The sequence below is a fragment of the Eublepharis macularius genome, chromosome 6 (assembly GCF_028583425.1).
Source record: "Eublepharis macularius isolate TG4126 chromosome 6, MPM_Emac_v1.0, whole genome shotgun sequence".
In the NCBI taxonomy this organism is placed as follows: Eukaryota; Metazoa; Chordata; class Lepidosauria; order Squamata; family Eublepharidae; genus Eublepharis; species Eublepharis macularius.
Window position 1 is genome coordinate 89,082,135 of NC_072795.1, and position 20,575 is coordinate 89,102,709.

The 20,575-nt window shown below is 40.5% G+C and overlaps 1 protein-coding gene across 2 annotated transcripts in view; it reads left to right on the top strand.

The window, feature by feature from the left end:
- LHPP (phospholysine phosphohistidine inorganic pyrophosphate phosphatase) overlaps positions 1–20,575 on the top strand; it is a 177,174-nt gene that overhangs the window by 20,544 nt on the left and 136,055 nt on the right. For both annotated transcript variants that reach the window (XM_054984278.1, XM_054984279.1), the window contains exons 2-5: positions 759–946; positions 2,672–2,825; positions 9,511–9,574; positions 12,359–12,451. In XM_054984278.1, the coding sequence (XP_054840253.1) occupies positions 759–946; positions 2,672–2,825; positions 9,511–9,574; positions 12,359–12,451 (499 nt within the window). The remainder of the gene's footprint in view (positions 1–758; positions 947–2,671; positions 2,826–9,510; positions 9,575–12,358; positions 12,452–20,575) is intronic.

Here is a 20,575-nt window from a genome sequence, read left to right on the forward strand (position 1 = left end):
GAAAAAAACCAAACCGTGTGGTTCGTGGTTCATCACATTTCACGAACCACAAGCCATGAACTTTCACGAACCTGCCCCGGTTCATGAACTGGTTTGTTTGGTTCGTGAAAATGTCACATCCAGATCAGCAAATCGTCACTTCCGGGTCAGCATAAGGTCACTTCTGGGTCAGCAGAAGGCCGCTTCTGGGTCAGCAGAAGGCCTGTAGGAAGTCCATCCCCTGTTGCCTAGGAAACTGATTGATCAGCGCCAGGCTGTCTGCAGTGACAAACCAAAAAATGAACCGAACGAACCAGCCTAACGTTTGTGGTGGTTCGGCAGAAATGGCCTCTGACGAACCGCTGGTTTGCGAACCACAAACTAGCCTGGTTCGTCACGAACTTTGGTTCGTACTTCAGTTCGTGCCCATCTCTATCTAAGAGTGAAAGTAAGTCCAAACAAAAGAAATATGCCAGCTTTGGAATTGGATTTGTATTATCTATCTACAATCTGATCTACAAAGTGTTGCAATAGTTGAGATCTTGTTAGAAAAAATAATGCTCTTTCTTAAATAAGTTGTTGGTTTGTGCTTTTGTAGCATGCTTGTGGCAGAAGCTTCGGCTATTTTAAACATATTGTTTGCTTGTTTATAGTGCTGGCTAGGCATTGAATGCCCCTTTCTTCTTTTATATATGTTTACTGATTTTAAAAGATTCATTCATTTAAATCTTGAACTAGTAGCTGATTGATTTTAATGTCTCACTATTGTGCTCTAATAGGATCAAGACATCTGGTCTGAAGCTGCGGTTTTGCACCAATGAAACTCAAGCAACTCGTGAAAAGTTTGTAGAGAAGTTGCAGCGATTGGGCTTTGACATTGCAGTAAATGAAGTCACTGCTCCAGCACCAGCAGCATGCCTCATTCTCAAGGAACGTAACCTGAGGCCACACCTTCTTGTACATGATGGTTGGTTAATCTTTAATATCATGTCGTAATTTGCAGTCAAGCATAATGCAAGTGGTAGATTAGACAGGGGGCAATCTCACTCCTGCATTCAGCATCAATATTTTTGATGCCACTGGGTATATTCAAAATCAGCTTCAGTTCTGTGGCATTTGCACTCAAAGGAAAGCTGTTTAGTATGACACACTAGAACATTGCACAAGAAGAGTGAAACTAAATTCATAGATGATGCTCTGCTTGTGCATGAGTTCAAAATCTCTTGCCCAAGCAGAAGCATGGGAATGGTTTGTAACCTAGCTCTTATAATACTGCGTTAATGCAGTATTAATTCTTGTGCTGTGCAAGTGTTATGTTACCTGTGTTTGTGTTAATTTATGAGACCATTTATTGAACAGAGTTGACACGGAATCCGTAATGGTCAAGGGCTGAGGGCCTCCGCTGATCTCGCAGCCGATGGTTGCCTCAAGTCTATGCAGCTGCAAATGAAAGATCTGGTTGATTTTGATAGGAGAGGAATAAAAAATGGCTGTAGTCATTTGTGACACTAATCTTTGACATGTCACGGAAAATGGGTTTTCTGGGCCATAATCTGGATGGACTAGTTGACTAGGAGGACATACATGGAATTTTATTCAGTGGCAGTGTCTCAGTCTAGTAAGTGCAATTCATTTTTACTTGGTTTTTTGAGAAGGAAGAGCTTTTCTAGCCTTTATGGTTAAATGTGCCTCATAGGAACAGAAATGGAAGGCTGAGTACATGTAAAGAAAAGTTATACTGTATACTGTTATGTTGTAGTAAACAATCAGAAAATCTGGGGAAGTAGCATACCTCAGTCAGTTTTTTAGATCAGACCATTTATCTTGAGATTAGAAAGCACCACTTCTGGGAATACAGTCATGTACACTATTACGAGGAGAACCATTATGATTGAAAAGCGGTGTACAAATATGCTAGATTGATATTCTTGTGTCTTCCTATTAAGCTTTATCCCAGAATTTAACTGAAAAGATGAACTGCAACTTTTCTAGTTCCAAGAGCACTCTAAATTATTGCTATCTGCTTGGAATCTCATAATTGGATTGGACTGGTTCTCTGAGAATCAGGCCTCTCCATTCTGAGGTGCTTGTGGCCTGACTTGCGTACCAACAAAGAAGCACTTAGTGTGCAGATACCCCAAGAGGTCCATTGGAATGAAGTATAATAATAATATACTGATATTGCAGAAAATGTATGCTACCTTTACGGGCAGATAACATCAAAAGAAAATGTTTAAAAATCAGGTCTTATATTAAACAGAAGATAATCAGCAGATTTCAGAAGGTGGCGTGCTATGGATTGGCAAGCAGTCATGGAGCTGCAAGATACTGTGACGGTTGCCTTGAACTCGTGGGAGGAAAACAATTCTTTCTGTGATATTCCAGGGTGTTTTTATGATAGACTAACAGTGCAATCCTAAACAGAATTCCACCCTTCTTAGTCCTAAATCAATGGGTTTAGAAGAGTATGACTCTGTTTTGGTTTGGACTGTTACAATAGAACAATGTGTCATTTTTTTCCTCTTGCTGTTTCTGAATTCTCTTGCAAAGTACAATGGAATTTGATTGTCAATCAGAAGTTACAGCTGTAATAATTGTTGGGGTGTCTAGAATAATCAATCTGTATTTACGTATCAATAATATAAAGCACATTTGCTTGAAAAGATTGGAATTTTTTGCTTTTTCCCCTCAGATGTCATTCCTGAATTTGCTGATGTTGATAAAGCAAACCCCAACTGTGTGGTAGTTGGTGATGCAGCAGACAACTTCTCTTACAAAAATCTTAATGAAACCTTTCGAGTTCTCATTGGCCTGGAGAACCCAGTTCTAATATCTCTGGGAAAGGGGTACGTTATTCAATATATATGGTTCGGTGACATAGAGACAACACAAGAAGAATTCATTCTACCAGAGGGTATATAACTTGCTTCCCTGCCTTACTGCGCTTTGGCTGCTTTTCTAGAATTCATGCGTGCTCAAAATCTCCAAGCTGTTTGTCAGAGAAGAGGAACCAGTGTTCAGGGGTATGGGATGATTTTGCTTTGGGGAGTGATGTCAGAATGCATCCATAAGCGCAGACTGTTTTCACACTGCTTACCAGCCGCGGAATATCGCACCAAGCTCCCAGAATGACAGCGTCTTCCTGGTGCGATTTCGCAGTTCTCACGCAAAATCGTGCCAGGAAGACACTGTTGTTCTGGGAGCTTGGCACGATGTTCCGTGGCCAGTAAACAGTGTGAAAATGGCCATACATAGTCCCCTTGACACATTTTTCTTATTTCTAAGGATTGGATAAACCATGTTTAAAAACATTTCTTTGGAAGCACAACATTACTGTAGTTGTACTGTGTAAGGTACTATAGAAACAGCTTCTTGGTCTGCATTATGTTTTCTATCTCAGCTACCAGGATTTTGAATAAATTATTCATTTGTCATAGCCCAGGTTGGCCACCTATTGAAATATGAGAACTTAGAGTAATTTTCCAGTAAGACTGGCTGAGAAGTCCGTTATTTATTGCTGTCATTTCATATAACTAGCTTATCAGGTTTGTTTTTGTTTTTAAATCACATATTTGTAAAAGCACATGAGGCAGGGTGGAGAATATAGAGGAAGCAAGAGCAGCAGTGACTGATGGGGGTGAAAAGTATGAGACCCTGCTGAATTGTAGGAAAGTCATGGCACAAAGGGATCGCACCCTTTGGCTTGGAATAGGAGCCCAAAAGGCCCTTACTTTGGTTGGATCGCAGGATTTGAATCCAGTAGCACCTTGAAGACCAACAAGATTTTCAGGATATAAGCTTTTGAGAGTCAAAGCTCCCTTCTTCAGATACAGAGAGGAGTGGAGAAATATATCCCAGTCAGGAGGTGGGTAGGGTCAAGCAAAGAAGGGAGGCTGGAGGATGTAAAGGTACAATGTGGCTTGATTAGAGCAAAAATTAGCATCTATAGTGAAATAAGAATTCTCAGAGCCAAAACACACGTTAAGAAAAACCTAGGTTCAGCACGTGTTCTCTTACCTCAAGGTTTGCCGGGATCTGTAGGAGTCCTGGAAGCTTAAAGTAGGCGTCCTGGAAGCTTAAAGATCTGTAGGGGTCCTGGAAGCTTAAAGTCCTGGAAGCTTAAAGGATCTGTAAGCGTCCTGGAAGCTTAAAGGCGTCCTGGAAGCTTAAAGCTTAAAATACAGGCACCTGTATTTCCCTTTCCCTTTTTGCTGCTCTGTAAATGCTAAACTTTAAGCTTCCAGGACGCCTACAGATCCCAGCAAACCTTGAGGTAAGAGAACACGTGCTGAACCTAGGTTTTTCTTAACGTGTGTTTTGGCTCTCAGTGTCTGTTCAGCCCCCACTTCTGAATTTGTAAATAAATTCCATTTCAGCAATACCACAATGTAATCTTCCCTTGAAGTTTTTCTGTTTGAAAACAGCCACTTTTAGGTCAGCAGTAGAATATCCTGGAAGATTAAAATGTTCTCCCTCTGTTTTTTGAGTGTTGTGATTTTTAATGTCAGATTAATGTCAGTAGGGACTAATCTCTTTCTCCAGTGTAGAGAGTGGAAGAACATTGCTGAGTGCTGACATTCAATAGCATATATAACATTGGAATATAAACAAATGAATGAACCTGAGATGGTGTAATTGGTATTGTTAGGTCCAGTGATTGTGTTGTCAGAGTGAATATGGCGACTGAGGTAGCATCGTGGTTTGTTGCAGTCCCTGGTTCCAGAGTCCATGTCTGTGTTAAGAAACACGTTACTGTGAGTGAGAAATAGTTTAAGATTAGGGGCTGCCTGTGGACAAAAAAAGGTTTGCCTCCCAATGCATGTAAGAGAAGAGTGTCATTGTCCAGCATAGGTTGCAAGTGGTATTTTGTTCTGATCTTTATTCTAGTCTTTGTATTAATTTGTAAACATTATTTTCTCATAATTTTAATTTATAACTATTATGCTTTGAGGAAATGCAGGGATACCACCCTTGTCAAATGACACTAAGTGTGAAGCGTGGAGAAGTCCCTTAGAACCATGGATCTTAATCAGATGCATATGCTGTCCTGATTTCATTAATCCAGATTTACCAAGCCTACCAGCACCAAATAAATTGTAAGCTAGCACTAAATAATAGAGAGCCGGTGTGGTGTAGTTGATAGAATTTCAGACTAGGATCAGAGAAGATCCTGGTAGATTTTGAATTTGAATCTCCATTGTACCACGAAAGCTTGCTGGGTGATCTTGGGCCATTCACATGGTCTCAGCCTAGCCTGCCTCATAGAGTTGTTATGAGGATAAAATGGAGGAGAGGAAAATTATCTGAGGTACTTTAGATCCCCCAGTTGTAGAGAAAGGCTGGGTATAAATTAAGTAAATAAAAATAAATAAATACAAATGGCATTTTAGCAAACATTCTAATATATGCTACTGTGATATTTTAAAATATGTTTACAATTGACCTGAAAGACTCCTTATTTCAATAACTCTTAAGGGGAAGAAGAACCTTAGTATGCGAATTATTAACCTAATGGAGCTAATGGTTGTAAAGAACAGCTGAAAATCCATTGTGAGAGTCATCTGTTACACTTGCTGATTGATTGGCAAAATCTTGGCTAGTTTTAATTGAAAAGAATAGAGTGAAAGAATCAGAACAAGCAAAATAATCCCTTTAATAACATAGAAAGCCTGTAGATTCTCTAACAGTTCTGTACTTTAGAACACATGAAACATTTTTCTTACATTGGCAATCAGATTTTTTAAAAATGGATTTGTGAAGATGATGAAGTATTTATGCCCTAAAGTTTTGTAGATGTGTTTTATTTATTTATTTATTGTCTAATGCAGGGGTGAGCAAATTGCGGCCCGCGGGCCACATGCGGCCCGCTACAGAGTTTTTTGTGGCCCACCAAGACAGTCAGAAAAATCCACCTTGAACCGAGTTTTTCTTGCATGAAGATCAACAAGAGTAAATATAGATGCTCTTTGACAGACATTAACTTGCAGGCTGTGATGAGAATCTCAACAAGCAATCTCATTCCTGATTTCAAAAAAAATTGTAGAAAAGTGTGATAGGGTACATTTGTCTCATTAAACTGATTCTAAAATTAAATGTGCTTGCAGCTATAGATGATATGAAATTAGCACAATAAATAAATTGAATAAAACTACCACTATTTTATTTAATTTATATTTATTGATTTTTATGATACAATTTATACCTTTTCTGAAATGCAGAGTTAACTAATGAATGCAATCATTTTAAATGGTGCGGCCCTCCGCTAACCTCCACTTCCACAAAGTGGCCCCCAAGCCAAAACAATTGCCCACCCCTGGTCTAATGTATCAAAATGTTTGTGACAGTTTGGAAAATATGAGGATGGCATCCAGAAAGAATGTAGCATAGGCTACCGATAAGTGCTTCTTGAAAGGCAGTAAGAAACAATAAAGTTTTTTTTTACTGTTTTGGAATTCAGAAATAACAAACCACAGGTGCTCCAACGCCCAGTCATCTTGGTTGCCCTCTTCTGTGCTTTTTTCAACTCTGCAATATCTTTTTAAAGATATAGTTACCAGAACTTCATGCAGTATTCCAAATGAGGCCACACCATAGATCTACATAAGGGTACTATAATCTTGACTGTTTTATTTTCAGTTTTATTCCTAATCCCAGCATAGAATTTGCCTTTTTCACTTCTGTTCCACACTGGGTTGACACTTCCATTGAGGCATCTGCTGTGTTTCTTTCCCTTTCAGTCTCAGTGAGTTCAAATTCCATTAGCATTGCTTTAATATAAGACTAAAGCTAGATTGAGTGAGATCAATGTTTGTATGTTTGTTTGTTTGTTGTATTAAAATATTTATATCCCACCTTTCCTCATAGCTCAAGGTGGGTTACAAATCAAATTTAAAAGATTTAATAATTTAAAACATACAGACTAAAACCCCAGATAACCACTCTATTCCCAAAAGATGTCTGCAGTCTAAATTCCATTAAAAGTCCTGGTAAAGAAGATGGTCATGCAATGGCTCCTGAAAATTTCTCAATATACCTTCTCAGAGAGCTTGTCCCCTAAAGTTGGAGCTACAGCAGAGATGACATGGGGTCTGGGTGATACTAGGTGGCTATCTTAATGGTTGCAAAGATACAGTGTGCATACAAAGTTTGTAAGGTGCATACAAGCCTACAGTGGTTGGGTTTGTATGTTTTTTGGAAAAGAAGAATGCTGCCTTGTGAACAACAGTGGTGTGAATTTTGTGTCGATTAAAATCAGATTTCTATTAAGACATTTAGTATTCAGACAGTATACACATGCAGGTACACTATTGTTCACTTCTTCCAATTCACTTTAAGGGAAGTCATGTTAATTTTTGCTAAAAGTTTTTAACTTGTTCTCTAGAAATCTGGAGCACTGGAGTTATTGGAGCAGAATGCTCTCCTCCTGTAAAAGGAGTGATTTACATTTAGCATCTGTTTTGGGCTGAGAGTGGGAATTGGCTTTGTAATTTCTTCTGTCATGCCACTGTCAGAAAATTAAGCTGTTTACGCTAGACTATAGAAGGTTAATGGCTGTTCTAGCAAAGGTCAAGTGGTCATTTTAAAGAGAGGCTGTGCTGAATAATCGAAAATGGCAGAAGGAGAAAGCATAAAATTTTATCTGACTGCTCATCCTACACATTTTTTTTTGTTATCTGGATATCTGTCTGGGGATTTTTATTCATATTTTAAAGAAAACGCTGGGAGTAGATTGCTGTTATGTTTATGAAAAAGAGAAAGAAATGTACTGCATAATATCCTGAACTTGAAGAAGACTGAATATTTTTAGAACAAAAAGACTTCATAAGGCTGCACTGCTAAACAGGGTTGTTTGGATATAGACCCTCCTAAAAAAAACTCAAAAACTTCCAAATAAACATGATTACAATTGTCTGTCAGCTTTGCAGCAAACCTAAAACCAGTAATATTTGGTTGGATTTAGTGGCATGTTCTATCATCAGCGCTGCTGCTTATAGTATGGAGCCAGTTTGGTGTAGTGGTTAAGAGTGCAGGACTCTAATCTGGAGAACCGGGTTTGATTCCCCACTCCTCCACTTGAAGCCAGATGGGTGACTTTGGGTCAATCACAGCTTCTAGGAGCTCTTTCAGCCCAACCCACCTCACAGGGTGATTATTGTTGTGGGGATAATAATAAGATACTTTGTAAATCGCTCTGAGTGGGCATTAAGTTGTCCTGAAGGGCGATATATAAATTGAATGTTGTTGTGATGGTGGTGGTGATGATGATGATGGAGAAAGAAAGCCTGTTTTAAAGATACAGGCAGGCAGTGAGGAACTGTGACCTAGTGTCATTTCTTTCATAAGTACACACACATGTCTTTTATGAAAACGTACATATCTAGTCCTGCAAAATAAAAACAACTTTACCTAAAGCTTGGAACTCTACCTATTCCAAGCTTTAATTGACTGGTAAGTCACCTAATTGGAGAACAAGTTTTAACTGGTGAGAGCAAATTTTAACTGGTGGGGTTGAGCAGTAAGAAGAGCGGAAGATGGGTCATTAAGGCTTCCAGGGAAAGTGATGGTGGGCCAATGGCCTAGGGGCTGCCCCCCCCCCCAATCTGTAGGCCCCATGCAGGAAGAGATGTGCATCAGGCTGGCCAGCCCTGCAGCAGTCCTCAGCATCAGCCTGTCCTCCTTGCTTTGGGGGCATAGGCAAGGGGGAGTGTGGCCATGGAGCAGGCGTGGCCTTTTTGCTTTTCCAGTCTGCCCCTGGCATAAGATCATATATTTTTATTTTTGCTTCTGGTATGTTGTTTCCAAAGGGAATGGAAAGACCATAATAAAGATGGACCTTTTCTTCTGATAAGCGTGGTACTTTACCTTTGATATGTCCAGAAGGCACTTTTAGTGAGATTTTGGTAATATGCAGAACTGTTTACATTTATTTGGACAAGCAGTTAAATGTGGATGACGAATCAGCTAAAAGCAGTTGGTAGGTCAGTTGGCTAATTGGCACTTCTCATGTCATCAGCGCAGCAAACAAATTAGGTCAGTTATATGTAACAAAATACATAGATCTGTGTGTATAGATATTCAGTTTGTAGCCAAACTGGTTGCCCTCTGCAATGATAAGCATTTATTTCCTCTGTGCATTCTTAGAAGGGTACAGAATTATCTCTAACCCATTTTTTGTGTATGTCTGTAAAACTAGGCAGACTTTATGAAACCATAGAATGGTTTGCCATGATGTACAGTCCATAAATAACAAGCAAACAGTTCAGTCAGGGCTGTTACACATTTGCTCACATTGGTGTTCCCTTACAGCATGTGCCCCTTTTGTACTTGTGTCTGGTCTGATTACTACCATCTTGGAAGCTCCTGGGGGAAACAAACTAGCAGTGTATTTCTAAGCGGTTACACCTTTATAAGCCCATTGACTATAGAGTACCTAGGACAGCATAATTCCATTTAACTTGAATTGTAAGTTTTGGAAAAAAAATAAGGAAAAAGGGTGAAGACTGTAATCTAATTTGAACTTTTTATTTTCAGGCGCTATTATAAGGAAACTGATGGCTTGAAGCTTGATGTTGGAGTATATATGAAGGCACTGGAGGTACTTTATCATTCAAAGGGAAATGTTAGTAATTAGTGATCACAAGCAGAGGTCCACAAGAAACTCACCAGGGAGGGTAGCAGCAAGCAGCTACTGCCCCCTTTTTCTCAATCTCTTCTCCACCACCCTCCCTGCCACTCTGTCTGCCCAGCCCCAGCCACTGCCAGTGTGCCTGCTTGCCTCAGCAGTGTGGAGAAGGGGGAAGGGGGGAGCAGAGGCTGTCCCCTGGTCATTCTCTGCTGCGTGTCAGAGCTTGTCACTGCCGCCACTGGGCGGGGCGCCAGCTGGGCCGGCCCTGACATCAGAGGGGCGCCAGGGATGCTGCAGGACCCTGCTCTGTGGAAGGAGGGGCGGTATACATCACCCAGACTCCCTCTCAGTCCACTCGCTGGCCTCCTCCTCCTCCTCCTCCTCCTCCTCCTCCTCCTCCTCCGCTGCCTCCTCCTCCTCCTCCTCCGCCTCCTCCTCCCAGAACTCTCCTCCAAGCCTCCACTCTCGCACTGCTCTGCTCTCACTCCACGCCATCACTCCTTACTCACACCCACCCCTCAGAGCTCTTCCTAGCCACCCTTTATAGGGTTTCCTTTCTCCACCCCACCCTCCTTCCAGGCTTGTTCCCTCTCCTGACTTGGCCCAGCTGTGCCTTCCCTCAGGTGTTTCCCTCCTATCACTAACCCCTTGTAGGCTTCCTTGCCTTGCTGGCAGGGTGGGGTTGAATGCGAGCCATCCCCAGCTGAGGTCTTCTTGGCCTTGCTCACGAGGAGCTGCCCCAGTAGGCCTTTGAGCTGCTGAGCTTGCCTGGCCTTGCTCGTGAGGAGCTGCCCCGGCCGGCTTCTGTGCTGCTGAGCTTCCCTGGCCTTGCTCACAAGGAATTGCCCTGGCCAGCTTCTGGCCTGCCTGCTCATTGATGCTGGGCGGGGCTACCCATCTCCTCCCCAAGAATGCCTGTGGCAGCTCCACCTGGAGGGGCTTGGCTCCTAGCAACTCCTGAGCCAGGCTACTGTCCTCTAGCCGGGGTGTGGCTCTGGGCTGTAGTGGCTGCTTCTCCTCCTTTGCTGATAAGGGCTCTGTTTGGGCTGCTGCTGGGTCCCTATTCCCCCTGTCTTGGCCCTTTCCCTCTGGCCTGCTTAGCCCCCTCTCCTCCCCCTGGAGGGTGGGACTAGCTGGTCTCTCCCTGCTCCCTCCAGCCCTCTGAGGCTTTGGCCTTTTGCCCCTTCCCCCTGGAGTGGGCAGGTTCTGGACCTGGTTGCTGGCTGGGGTGGCCGGGCCACTGCCTCCCGGTTGCCTCCCACTGTTCCCTCCTGGCAAGTCTGGGGGCTGGGACTGAGACCCCAGACACTGCCCTCCTTCTCTTCCTCCACTCATGCCCACCTGTAGCATCAACTTGGCAGTGGAGGGTTCCTTCGGGGTATCCCATTCCTTCCTTTGCCCTGTCTACCCATTGATCTGCAGTATTCACAATACGTACATGGAGTCTGGGATTGAGCAAGAAGTTGTAGAGAGGAGAAACTTAATAATAAAAATGGAGATGGTTTTATAACTTCTTCTGGGGAGGTTATGGTGTTGAAAGACTACTTTCACTACTGCATACTTTGAGGTGTAAAATTTCTGAAAATTTTGAAACCATGGGTGAAAAAACACATTTTTTCTTGGGAATTTTGGGGGAAATTGGAATATATACAGTCCTTAATTTCCTATCAAACCTCAACTTATTTTTCTGTTTTAGCGACACAAATGCATCATTTATAGCTTAGCTATGGAACTTAAAATTATAAATATCTTTTTAGTAAGTATAATTATTTTATAAGAAAAATCACAAATATATCCAGTTCTGGAGAGAGAGCAGAAAACAGCTGCATCCGATACTATTTTAACATATTGTTTTCCCATCTGAAAGGCAGGACAAAATAAAAATCCCCCACATGACAATGTCACTTCTGGAAGTGATGTCATCGTGGTGGGGCAAAGAGGCATGTGCATCCATTTGCCCACACTGTCTGCTGGTAGTAGTGAGTGTCTTCTCCCACTGATTGCCTGCGATCGGTGCACAGAAGGGCAAACCACTGGGAGTTTGTCTGCCACCAGTGGGCACCTGGCAACTCTAATTAGGCTCCAATTTCTCATTTGAAAGTATTCCAAATGTCATACCTGCATACAGTCAGGGACCCAAAGTGCTTCAAGTGGATTTTTAGCAGTTACTGTACACTTGTTGACTGCTTATTTTGTGATACCTTTACAATTTTTTTTCAAGTAGTCTACAAAACTTCTAATTTTTTGAAATTCCCCAACTGTTGGCTTCTTTAAACCAATTTGTTACAACTAAGGAAAGATAGCAAAACATTGTAATGTGTTGGAATAACCATTAACCACATAACCCATAACCATGACATGTATCACCATGTACCAATTGCATGTAGCTTGTTCTCCTCAAAACACCTGAAAAGGGCTAATAGGTTTCCCCATTCCCAGTATTGCTTCTCTGCCTTATCAGGCAGATCTGAGAGATCTTGCCAGGACATATTAGGGAACAGCAATAATATCCCTCTAGTATCTTTCTCTTGGGATTGTAAGAGCAGTCCTTTGCAAGGCAAAACCTACAGGCACGTTATTTCCATGAACATCTGCTGGTGGCTTTTCAGTATTTCTGCAATCACTGTCCATGCTGATAGCATACCACCTTCTTTTGTTGATCTGTCAACAATTCCATAGTTTTTGTATAAGCCTTATGTATACTGGTTGGACACTTTTATATACTGTAAATATAAATTTTGTCCTATCTCCCAGTACGCCTGTGATATACAAGCTGAAGTGGTGGGGAAGCCAGCCAAAATGTTTTTCCAGTCAGCATTAAGAGAAATGGGTGTAGAACCACATCAGGTAAGCTTCCTTTTTGAACTTTATCTGAATTGACTCCAGCAGTATTCTCAACAGCCAACTTCAGCTGGTGGGGGGAGTTCTCCTTCTGGGGGTATACTCAGGTAATCATGAATCATGATAGCCACAAACAGATGCAAGACCACAGCTAATGTGTTTGTGAAAAGAAACGTGGATTTATTAATTCAACCACTCTTTTGAGCAATTTTTTAGCATAAACTGGTTCCAGACAACTTGTGTGGTATAATAGATAGAGTGTTGGACACAGGTTCACATCCACACTCAGCTAAGAAGCTCACTTGGCGACTTTAGGCCAGACACTGTCTCTCAAAATAACAGCTGTCACAGGGACGGGTAGAATAAAATGGAAGAGAGGGAGTCACTTATGTCAGCATAACTAGGCTTCTTGGAGGAGAGGGGATGAAAATGTGATAGACAGTTATGGTTGGAACTTTCATAGAGTAAAAACAAGATGATCAAAGGCCTAGCATCACTGAAGCTTTAATGGGTTTTGGCATTAAAGGGTTCAGTTAGACCACTACAACCCGTAAGTCTATTGACATTGCTATTTTATGCAGGGATCTGCTGTTTATGCCTCTTACCTTTCTTTCCTTACTCTCTGAGAGGAGCAGCAGAACAGTGAGGAAGGATCACTTAGCAGGGGAAGAGATTCCTCTTCAGCACAGGCAGATTCAGAGAGTGTTTCCTACTCTTCCTGTTGCATAACTGCAGTGCTATGGGACTTACTGCCGTATGCTTGGAGTTCAGTAGATATTGCCACATAGTTAAATGAGGGTCCTTAGTCTGAAATATGTGATGTCAAGTAGACAAGAGCAATTTTCCTGTGAAGTGTTAAAAAATGTCCAACATTTTACTTCTGCTACTTCCAGTGCAGTCCTAAGCATGGAACCTCTGTGATGTTGGCATGTTATCACATCTGCCTAAGCAAGAGACCCTTGGCATGCTAACAGTACATGTGCAGTCAAGGCAACCCCATTTACACAGGAGTCATGCATGCAGTGCTGCATGGATGAGTTCTTATTTCTTGCTTCAAGATTAACTTGCACCTCAGTCAAGATTAACAAAATAAGAAATGGGAACATAAGCTCATAGGATACCATGTACCTCTTTAGTGAGATATTTTCAGTATGTCTAGGTAACCTGTGACAAGGTACCTGTGACAAGGTAAGCGCTGATACTGTTGCTCCGACTGCAGTGCAGACTTATATAGTGAACATCATGGATTCTACGTACAACAAATCCCAGATTGATAATGATGCTAGTTACATAAATATATTGGCATATTCTGAAACTCCTAGTTGGAAGTGGAATGGAAATTCTGGCCTCTATACCTTCCTCTATTGTTTAATATTTCTATCATAAAAAGAGCATGCTAAGATGCTATCGTAGCTTAGTGGTGTTCTCATGACATCGGCTTGGCTTGTATAATGTAAGAAATGCTGATGTGGATGGGAAAAGCCTACCAAGAAGGGGAGCTGCTAAATGAACGGGAACAGTTTCCTGTTCTGTAGATGCCCGTGGTACAAAGCTGGAATAATGAATCCTTTACTTTAAAGCATCGTCTTAGTTTTATTTACATTAGCACTGAGCAGGAAATATTGATGGAATATGGATTTAAGATTGAGTCTTAAAATTGCTGTGCTCGTCAGCAATAAAAAGACTTTCACACATTACAAACGTGCTAATTTGATTAATTTATTACCTGGTTATGCTATATTTCATTAATCTGCATTACTGTTTAGTTTTAACATTGTTTCAGATCTAAAAACAACTGAATTCTCAATCATGTATACAAATACTTAGCAACTACATAGTCCTTCCTCTTACATTTCATAGCTTTTGTCACATTACACAGAACTAGGGTAGAAATACAGGAGATGTTGGCCCTACTAAAGCGTAATGCCTCATTCCTTTGACAGAGATTTTGTCTGGAAGGTATAAGAGTTATGAATTACAAGATAATAATTCTGTCCAGTGGTCTGGGAGGCAAAGCAGCAGCTTGTTGTGTCTTGGAATCTAGAAATGATGTGATAACCCCAAATTTCATGCTTTATTTGGTTTGCCTTATTATAGAAAACAAGCATTAAGAAGACCTAGTAAGTCGTGCAGTCGCAGATGCTTGTCGGTGATGGTCTCTTTAGACAAGTATAGGGTTGATCCTAATTTTAATTATATCAAACGCTGGAATTTGAAATTGGGGCAATTTTTTCCTTCAGTATAGGATCTCAACTATATCATAATAAATTGAGCTGTATGTATACCGCAGAACTCTTGTGCATAGACTACTTGAATAATCATCCATAAATTATTCTTGTACACGGAGAACTTTCATCTTACAGTGGACCAGCACTGGAATAGTGCTTCCTGCTTCCTTTTCTGTCACAGCCTTTCCCATCAACAACTCACAGCTCTCTCTGTCTCTAGGCCTTAAGAGCTGGTGATGTTCTTCACTTCTGAGCAGATAGAATGATCATATGCAATACAATCTCAGCAAGTGTGAGGAGCGCCTAATATATTGGAGCCAAAGGTGTACTAGTAATAGGTATGGAGGTTTCAGATATTGCAGCCTGTATTTACTTCAGGTTTTTTTCATTTGTTGAGTTATACAGATTGGGTGTGTATGGCAGATTGGGAAAGCTACTCTTCATTTGATACCTCATTTGTCTCTCTTTGACTGTAATATGCCATAATTCTATTCAAAAGCTGGCTTTGCCTTTGCAAGTAGAGGTATAGGCAATAGACAAAAACAACGGAAGAAATTATTTCCCTAACTGAAAAATTTCCTCTAGGATTTTTTAAAAATCTGAACATGTGGTAATACCAAGAAAAGCAATTTCTAGCTTTTAATTCAGTTTGACTCTCTCTTAATTTTCATCTAATTATTCCTAATTTTTTCTGAAAACGCTACTTACTCTGTGGTATCTTCCCCCCAGTCAGTTATTCGTAGACAGTTATTCTGATCTTTCATCACAGTTATCTCACAGCTAAGCTATATGTTTCACTTTTTGTAATCTTCCTTCTTAACTCAATCCCTCAACATAACTATTTTTGCCATTCTTCTTCAGGGTCCTTCCAATTTGTTGCTATCTTTCTGGTAATGAGATTGCCAGAACTGAATACTGTTTTCCACTTGTACTAATCCATTAATCCCAACTTGAAGGGCTAGGCGAACCCAAAAACCTATTTCAGAAAAAAATGCACTTGACAAAAAAGTGGGCAAGTTTTTGAGTGAAGAGCTCAGTGTACTTGGGGCTTGATTGCTTCAAAAACAAACAGTAAAGGAGCTACATAGGAAAGTAAGTATTTGGACTCAGTAAGGGCTTAGAAGGTAAAATAAAACAGTTCCAGTGACACCTTAAAGACAACTTTTTCCAGCATGGACTAAAATAGAAAGTAGGTAAGGTAAAAGTAGTCCCCTGTGCAAGTACGGAGTCATTACTGACCCATTGGGGGGACGTCCCATGGGGAGGATGTCACATTGCAACGTTTTCTTGGCAGACTTTTTGTTACAGAGTGGTTTGCCATTGCCTTCCCCATTCATCTACACTTTACTTCCAGGAAACTGGTTACTCAGTTTACCATCCTCGGAAGGAGGGAAGGTTGAATCAGCCTTGAGCCAGTTATTTGAACCGGGCTTCTGCCAGGATCAAACTCAGGCTGTGAGCAGAGCTTGGGCTGCAGTACTGCAACTTACCACTCTGCGCCACAGGGCTCAGTATAATAGAAAACAGAAATAGAAAGTAAGACAAGACAAACTGGTGTTTTGGTAAGATAGTTCTTCTTGCTTTGCTTGAATTGCAGGCATGCTCCCCCCAACTATTTCATAATGCCACAGTGCTCGACAATGTATGTTACAGTATCCGCAGTGGTTGGTTGGTTGGTTGGTAGAATAGCAGTTCTACCAAATAAATCTTACTAGATATTTTGCATCTTTAGCCCCAGGAAATAAGATGGCAAATACACAAGGTGTTTATTCATAAATAATAATGAATAAATACCTTATTGACATATTCTCATATTAATAATCAAGCTTGTAACCTTCTCTAACATTCATAAACATTTACACCATCTTTTTAATCAAAATTTAAATTATTTTATCAGTTTATACAGGCTCATATTTTTGCATTTTGGTGCCCTTGGGGGGAAAAATTAAAATGGTAGCCCATTCTTGATCTATGAAATCCTGGAGCCAGTCATTGCCCACCCACCCCTCATACCCAGCAAAACAACTTAGTCCTATGGTTTATGTTATTGTATTACGTCATGTATCCTTCCCCTTTCTATTGTCACATCTGTGCACAACTATCTTACAAAAATTAAGACCATATCACAAAAACATAAGAGAATGCAATCTAAAAATAAAACAAAGCACTCTTCCATCCTGTATTATGCTAGGCCTTGTGTTCACCCAACTACTGGTCTATTGCACTGAGTCCACTTGCTGCTGAAAATCCAAATGATGATTCCTTCAACGTAAATTTCCGGGCAGGCACTATATGCCTATCCAACTTCACAGGGTTGTTGGGTAGAGAAAATAAGCAGGGCGAACCCTTTATGCTGCCTCAAGTTACTTGGAAGAACAATGGGGTAGAAACATAATAGATTGATACTACAACTATTAAAAGATATGCACATCTTATGAGATACAAACAGTTCATGTAATATAATTGTTGTTCTGTCTTGTCCTTCCATGTGTGGATTTTATTTTAATCTGTTAATGTGACTCAAGTTATTCCTTTTATACTGAGAACACTGGCACAAGCTCCTTTTTTTCAGGACCAAATTAGGTCTGACCTTTTTTTAAAAAGAGAAGTTTCAGGGTGGGGTGGTGGGGATTCTAGCTCTGTTCATAAGTTAAAGTGAACCCATGTATAATTCACGTTCTTTTTATGTGTGTTGAGTAATTCTCATGTTAAACTCAGTGCATATACAGCTGAACATGTGATACAAACCCACATCTATCCAGGTTTCATTTGTAAAGTAAATGCATATTGGCTCTGTGACCCCCCTTATACACCATTACTGACCACAAATCTCCCTTCACAGGTCTGGGAGCTTTCCAGGTAGTAAAGTGCCATCACAACACACCACCTGTCTAACCTCCCATTTCCAGGCAGAGACCCCTGACCCAAATCCACACAGGGTCCCCTCTCTCCTTTTCCAGAGGCTCCACCAGACAGGCAGCCCATTCTTTATATTTACTTTCCCCCACCCAGTTACTGCCCAGAGCTATTGTGAAAAGGGAACTCAGAGTTTATTTTCCCTTATATATGCTGCCACCATTTACTTTAGATATATTGGCCCATTTGTTGTGACCAGAGTGGTTGAGGTTTGTGTGTGTGTGTGTTTTAATTCTCCTCAGCCAACAATTTCAAACCAGCCAGTTTAAACAGAAACAGAAAAAGAACTTTTATTTACAAAATAGAACACTGGACTGAATAATTTTAAACTCATAAGTATATACTGTGGTTAAACAGGACATGTTTTGATGTATCGGAACAAGTTTGTAACAGCCAGCAATATATCTGCTGCCTTCTCTTAGCATCTCCAAAAACCATCTTTTTCATCCTAACCCCCTTCCAATGGACATCAACTGTCACAACCCAGCATTCCATCTGCTCTCATTGGCTGTTTCTGAGTAGAGGTAGAGCTGGAACCCAGTCCTGTCCATCACAGGCTCCTTCTTAGAAACTGTTGTATGCATATGCAGGCAGGATGTGTGTGTGTTTACCATAACACATGGACAAGGCTAGCGTGTATGGCAGCAAAGTACTAGTATGTGTGCTTCCTGCAAAACACTCACTTGAACAAAATATATTGTGCTTAATAACGCAGTAAGTATATTATCACAACTCAATAAATTGGAATAAAACACATTTCATTCATATGATTTTCTACACAGAGCTTAGCTGGCACATGTGAAGTGTCTCCAAGAAGTAGACAGCGAGTCTCCAGCCATCATTGCTACCGCTCTAGACAAATAGATGTCAGGTTCTTTTGGTATAAGTAGCTGTCCATTTATATCTAAGTGAAGAGTCTTGAGTATGTTAATCTCTGCCTAGGACAATAAAATAAGGACTAGTGTGTGATAACTTTTGCCTCATAAAAATGTTTGGATTCATTTCTGCATTTCACTTAAACATAAAATTAACAGCATCATTAAATCACTCTAAATCACCATCTGTGCTTCATAAAAATGTATTGCTCTTTTTTTTCTGCTACCTTCATTTTACCACTGCCATGTTTCAAATTGCTTTCATGTGGTAGAGATAGTGGGTAAAGTTTGGATGTTTTTGGAGTTGCTTTAATCAATAAAGTTATCACCAGTCATTTCCCTTGATAACTGCTTTGTAAAGAGAACCTGACTTTGCCTGCTACAGATGAGATGTTTTCAACCTGCTCTTGGAATAGAAGGTACTCCCTAAAGTCCAATTTTCATTTTAACCTTTCCCCAATAGCCCAGAAAAAACAGATTGCTGGTATTACTTTAATAGATAGGAAATTTAAACCTCTTAGAGGTAACCAGCCCCTTCTTATGACTCAGTAATATGACAAAGAATAACACATCTCTAAAGGTTACTGAAATAGCCTAATTCATATATTTTAGGGCTGTTGTAACAGTGGGTGATTTTTACTGCATTACGATAAAACCTAAATAATGTTAAGGTTCTAGTGGTTTAATGCCATCATAAAAAGGTCTATCTGCAGCAAATTGTCCTGTTCTAATGGGAGTTGCAATGGGTCACACCAGAGTGCATAAACTACCTGTAGTTGCAAATTCTTGCTTCTGATGGTACCCAATATAGGTGTGAAACAGGGCATAGGAATGCTCTTGTGGATACATAAGGGAAATTTTCCAAATCTCATTGAATTGCACTGAAGGGTAAGAATGTAATTTGCCCATTCAGAGTCCCCTGCAGAAGTAATCCACACATTTGTAGCTTGCTGAATTCTGGGAATATGGACAATGGAACCTAACTCTGTATGCAAGAACACTGGACACAGATTACTAGCATGGGAGTTTAATTTCTCAAGGGCAAGCAAGAAAATAATCATTCTGCTCCTGTACCGTAACCCCTTGATCAGTGAGTTGTGCTACTTCCTGCTTTATTTCTTACAGTGGATGTTCAGACCATTGTTATCTCTGGGTACCTTAGAAGATATTTGGGGTGGTAGTTAATATTTTTTTTAAAAAAGCAAGTTCAAGAAATGCTACTCTGCAAGTAGAAAAAGGTATGTCTGGAGGGAAGAGTGTTGGACTTTGTCATAGGTTGAAGTGGTAGAGTAGTTTGGTAGTCTTGACTAAATTACAGTTTTTTAATGCAGTCTTTGTTAGACATGGCATTCATTTGCACTTACAGATAGGCAAATGAGTTACAGAGCAAAAGATTAATTTGGGGGCAATAATCTTTTCTGTCTTACCTCCTGCTACCACCTGTTCTTTGGTTCATAGGAATATTGATATGCTTACTTGTTTTAGCCAAAAATCTACTGTGGTTCATTCATATTCATATAAGCAAGTCTTACGATATCTGTGTGTAATTTATTCTTTAGTTTTATCCTTAGCTATCAAGCTCAATGGGCAAGTCATGGTCTCTCAAGCTATCCACTTTTATAAAATAGTTGTGAGACTAATTCTCTACTATATGATTGAGAAAAGGACAGAATATGGAAAAGTCTGATATCACACCCCTTGATTGCTTCCTGCCCTACAAAGAAAAATTATCCACATTTTGCCAAAAGAAAGAGCAGCATCCTAAGCAGATTTACACCCTTCTAAGTCATTTGAAGTCAATGGGCTTAGAAGAGTGTGATTTTGCTTAGGACAGCACTATAAGTGGCTTCATTGCAGAGATGAGAATAGGAGGGGGGGCCCTAGAGCACCTGCTCTGTGTGTAGGTGGGTTACATGGTCTGAAGTCCACATGATAAAGTTCTGCTACTGAAGATAAGCAAATCTGGCCCTGTAAACAACCTGGATGGGAGACCACCTGGAAACTATATCTAAGCAATTCCGAGATCATTGGAGGGAGAACAGAATATAAAAGAACCAAAAATAATTATATTAATAGCCTTGAGAAATAGACTCTTCTAGCCAAGGTATTTT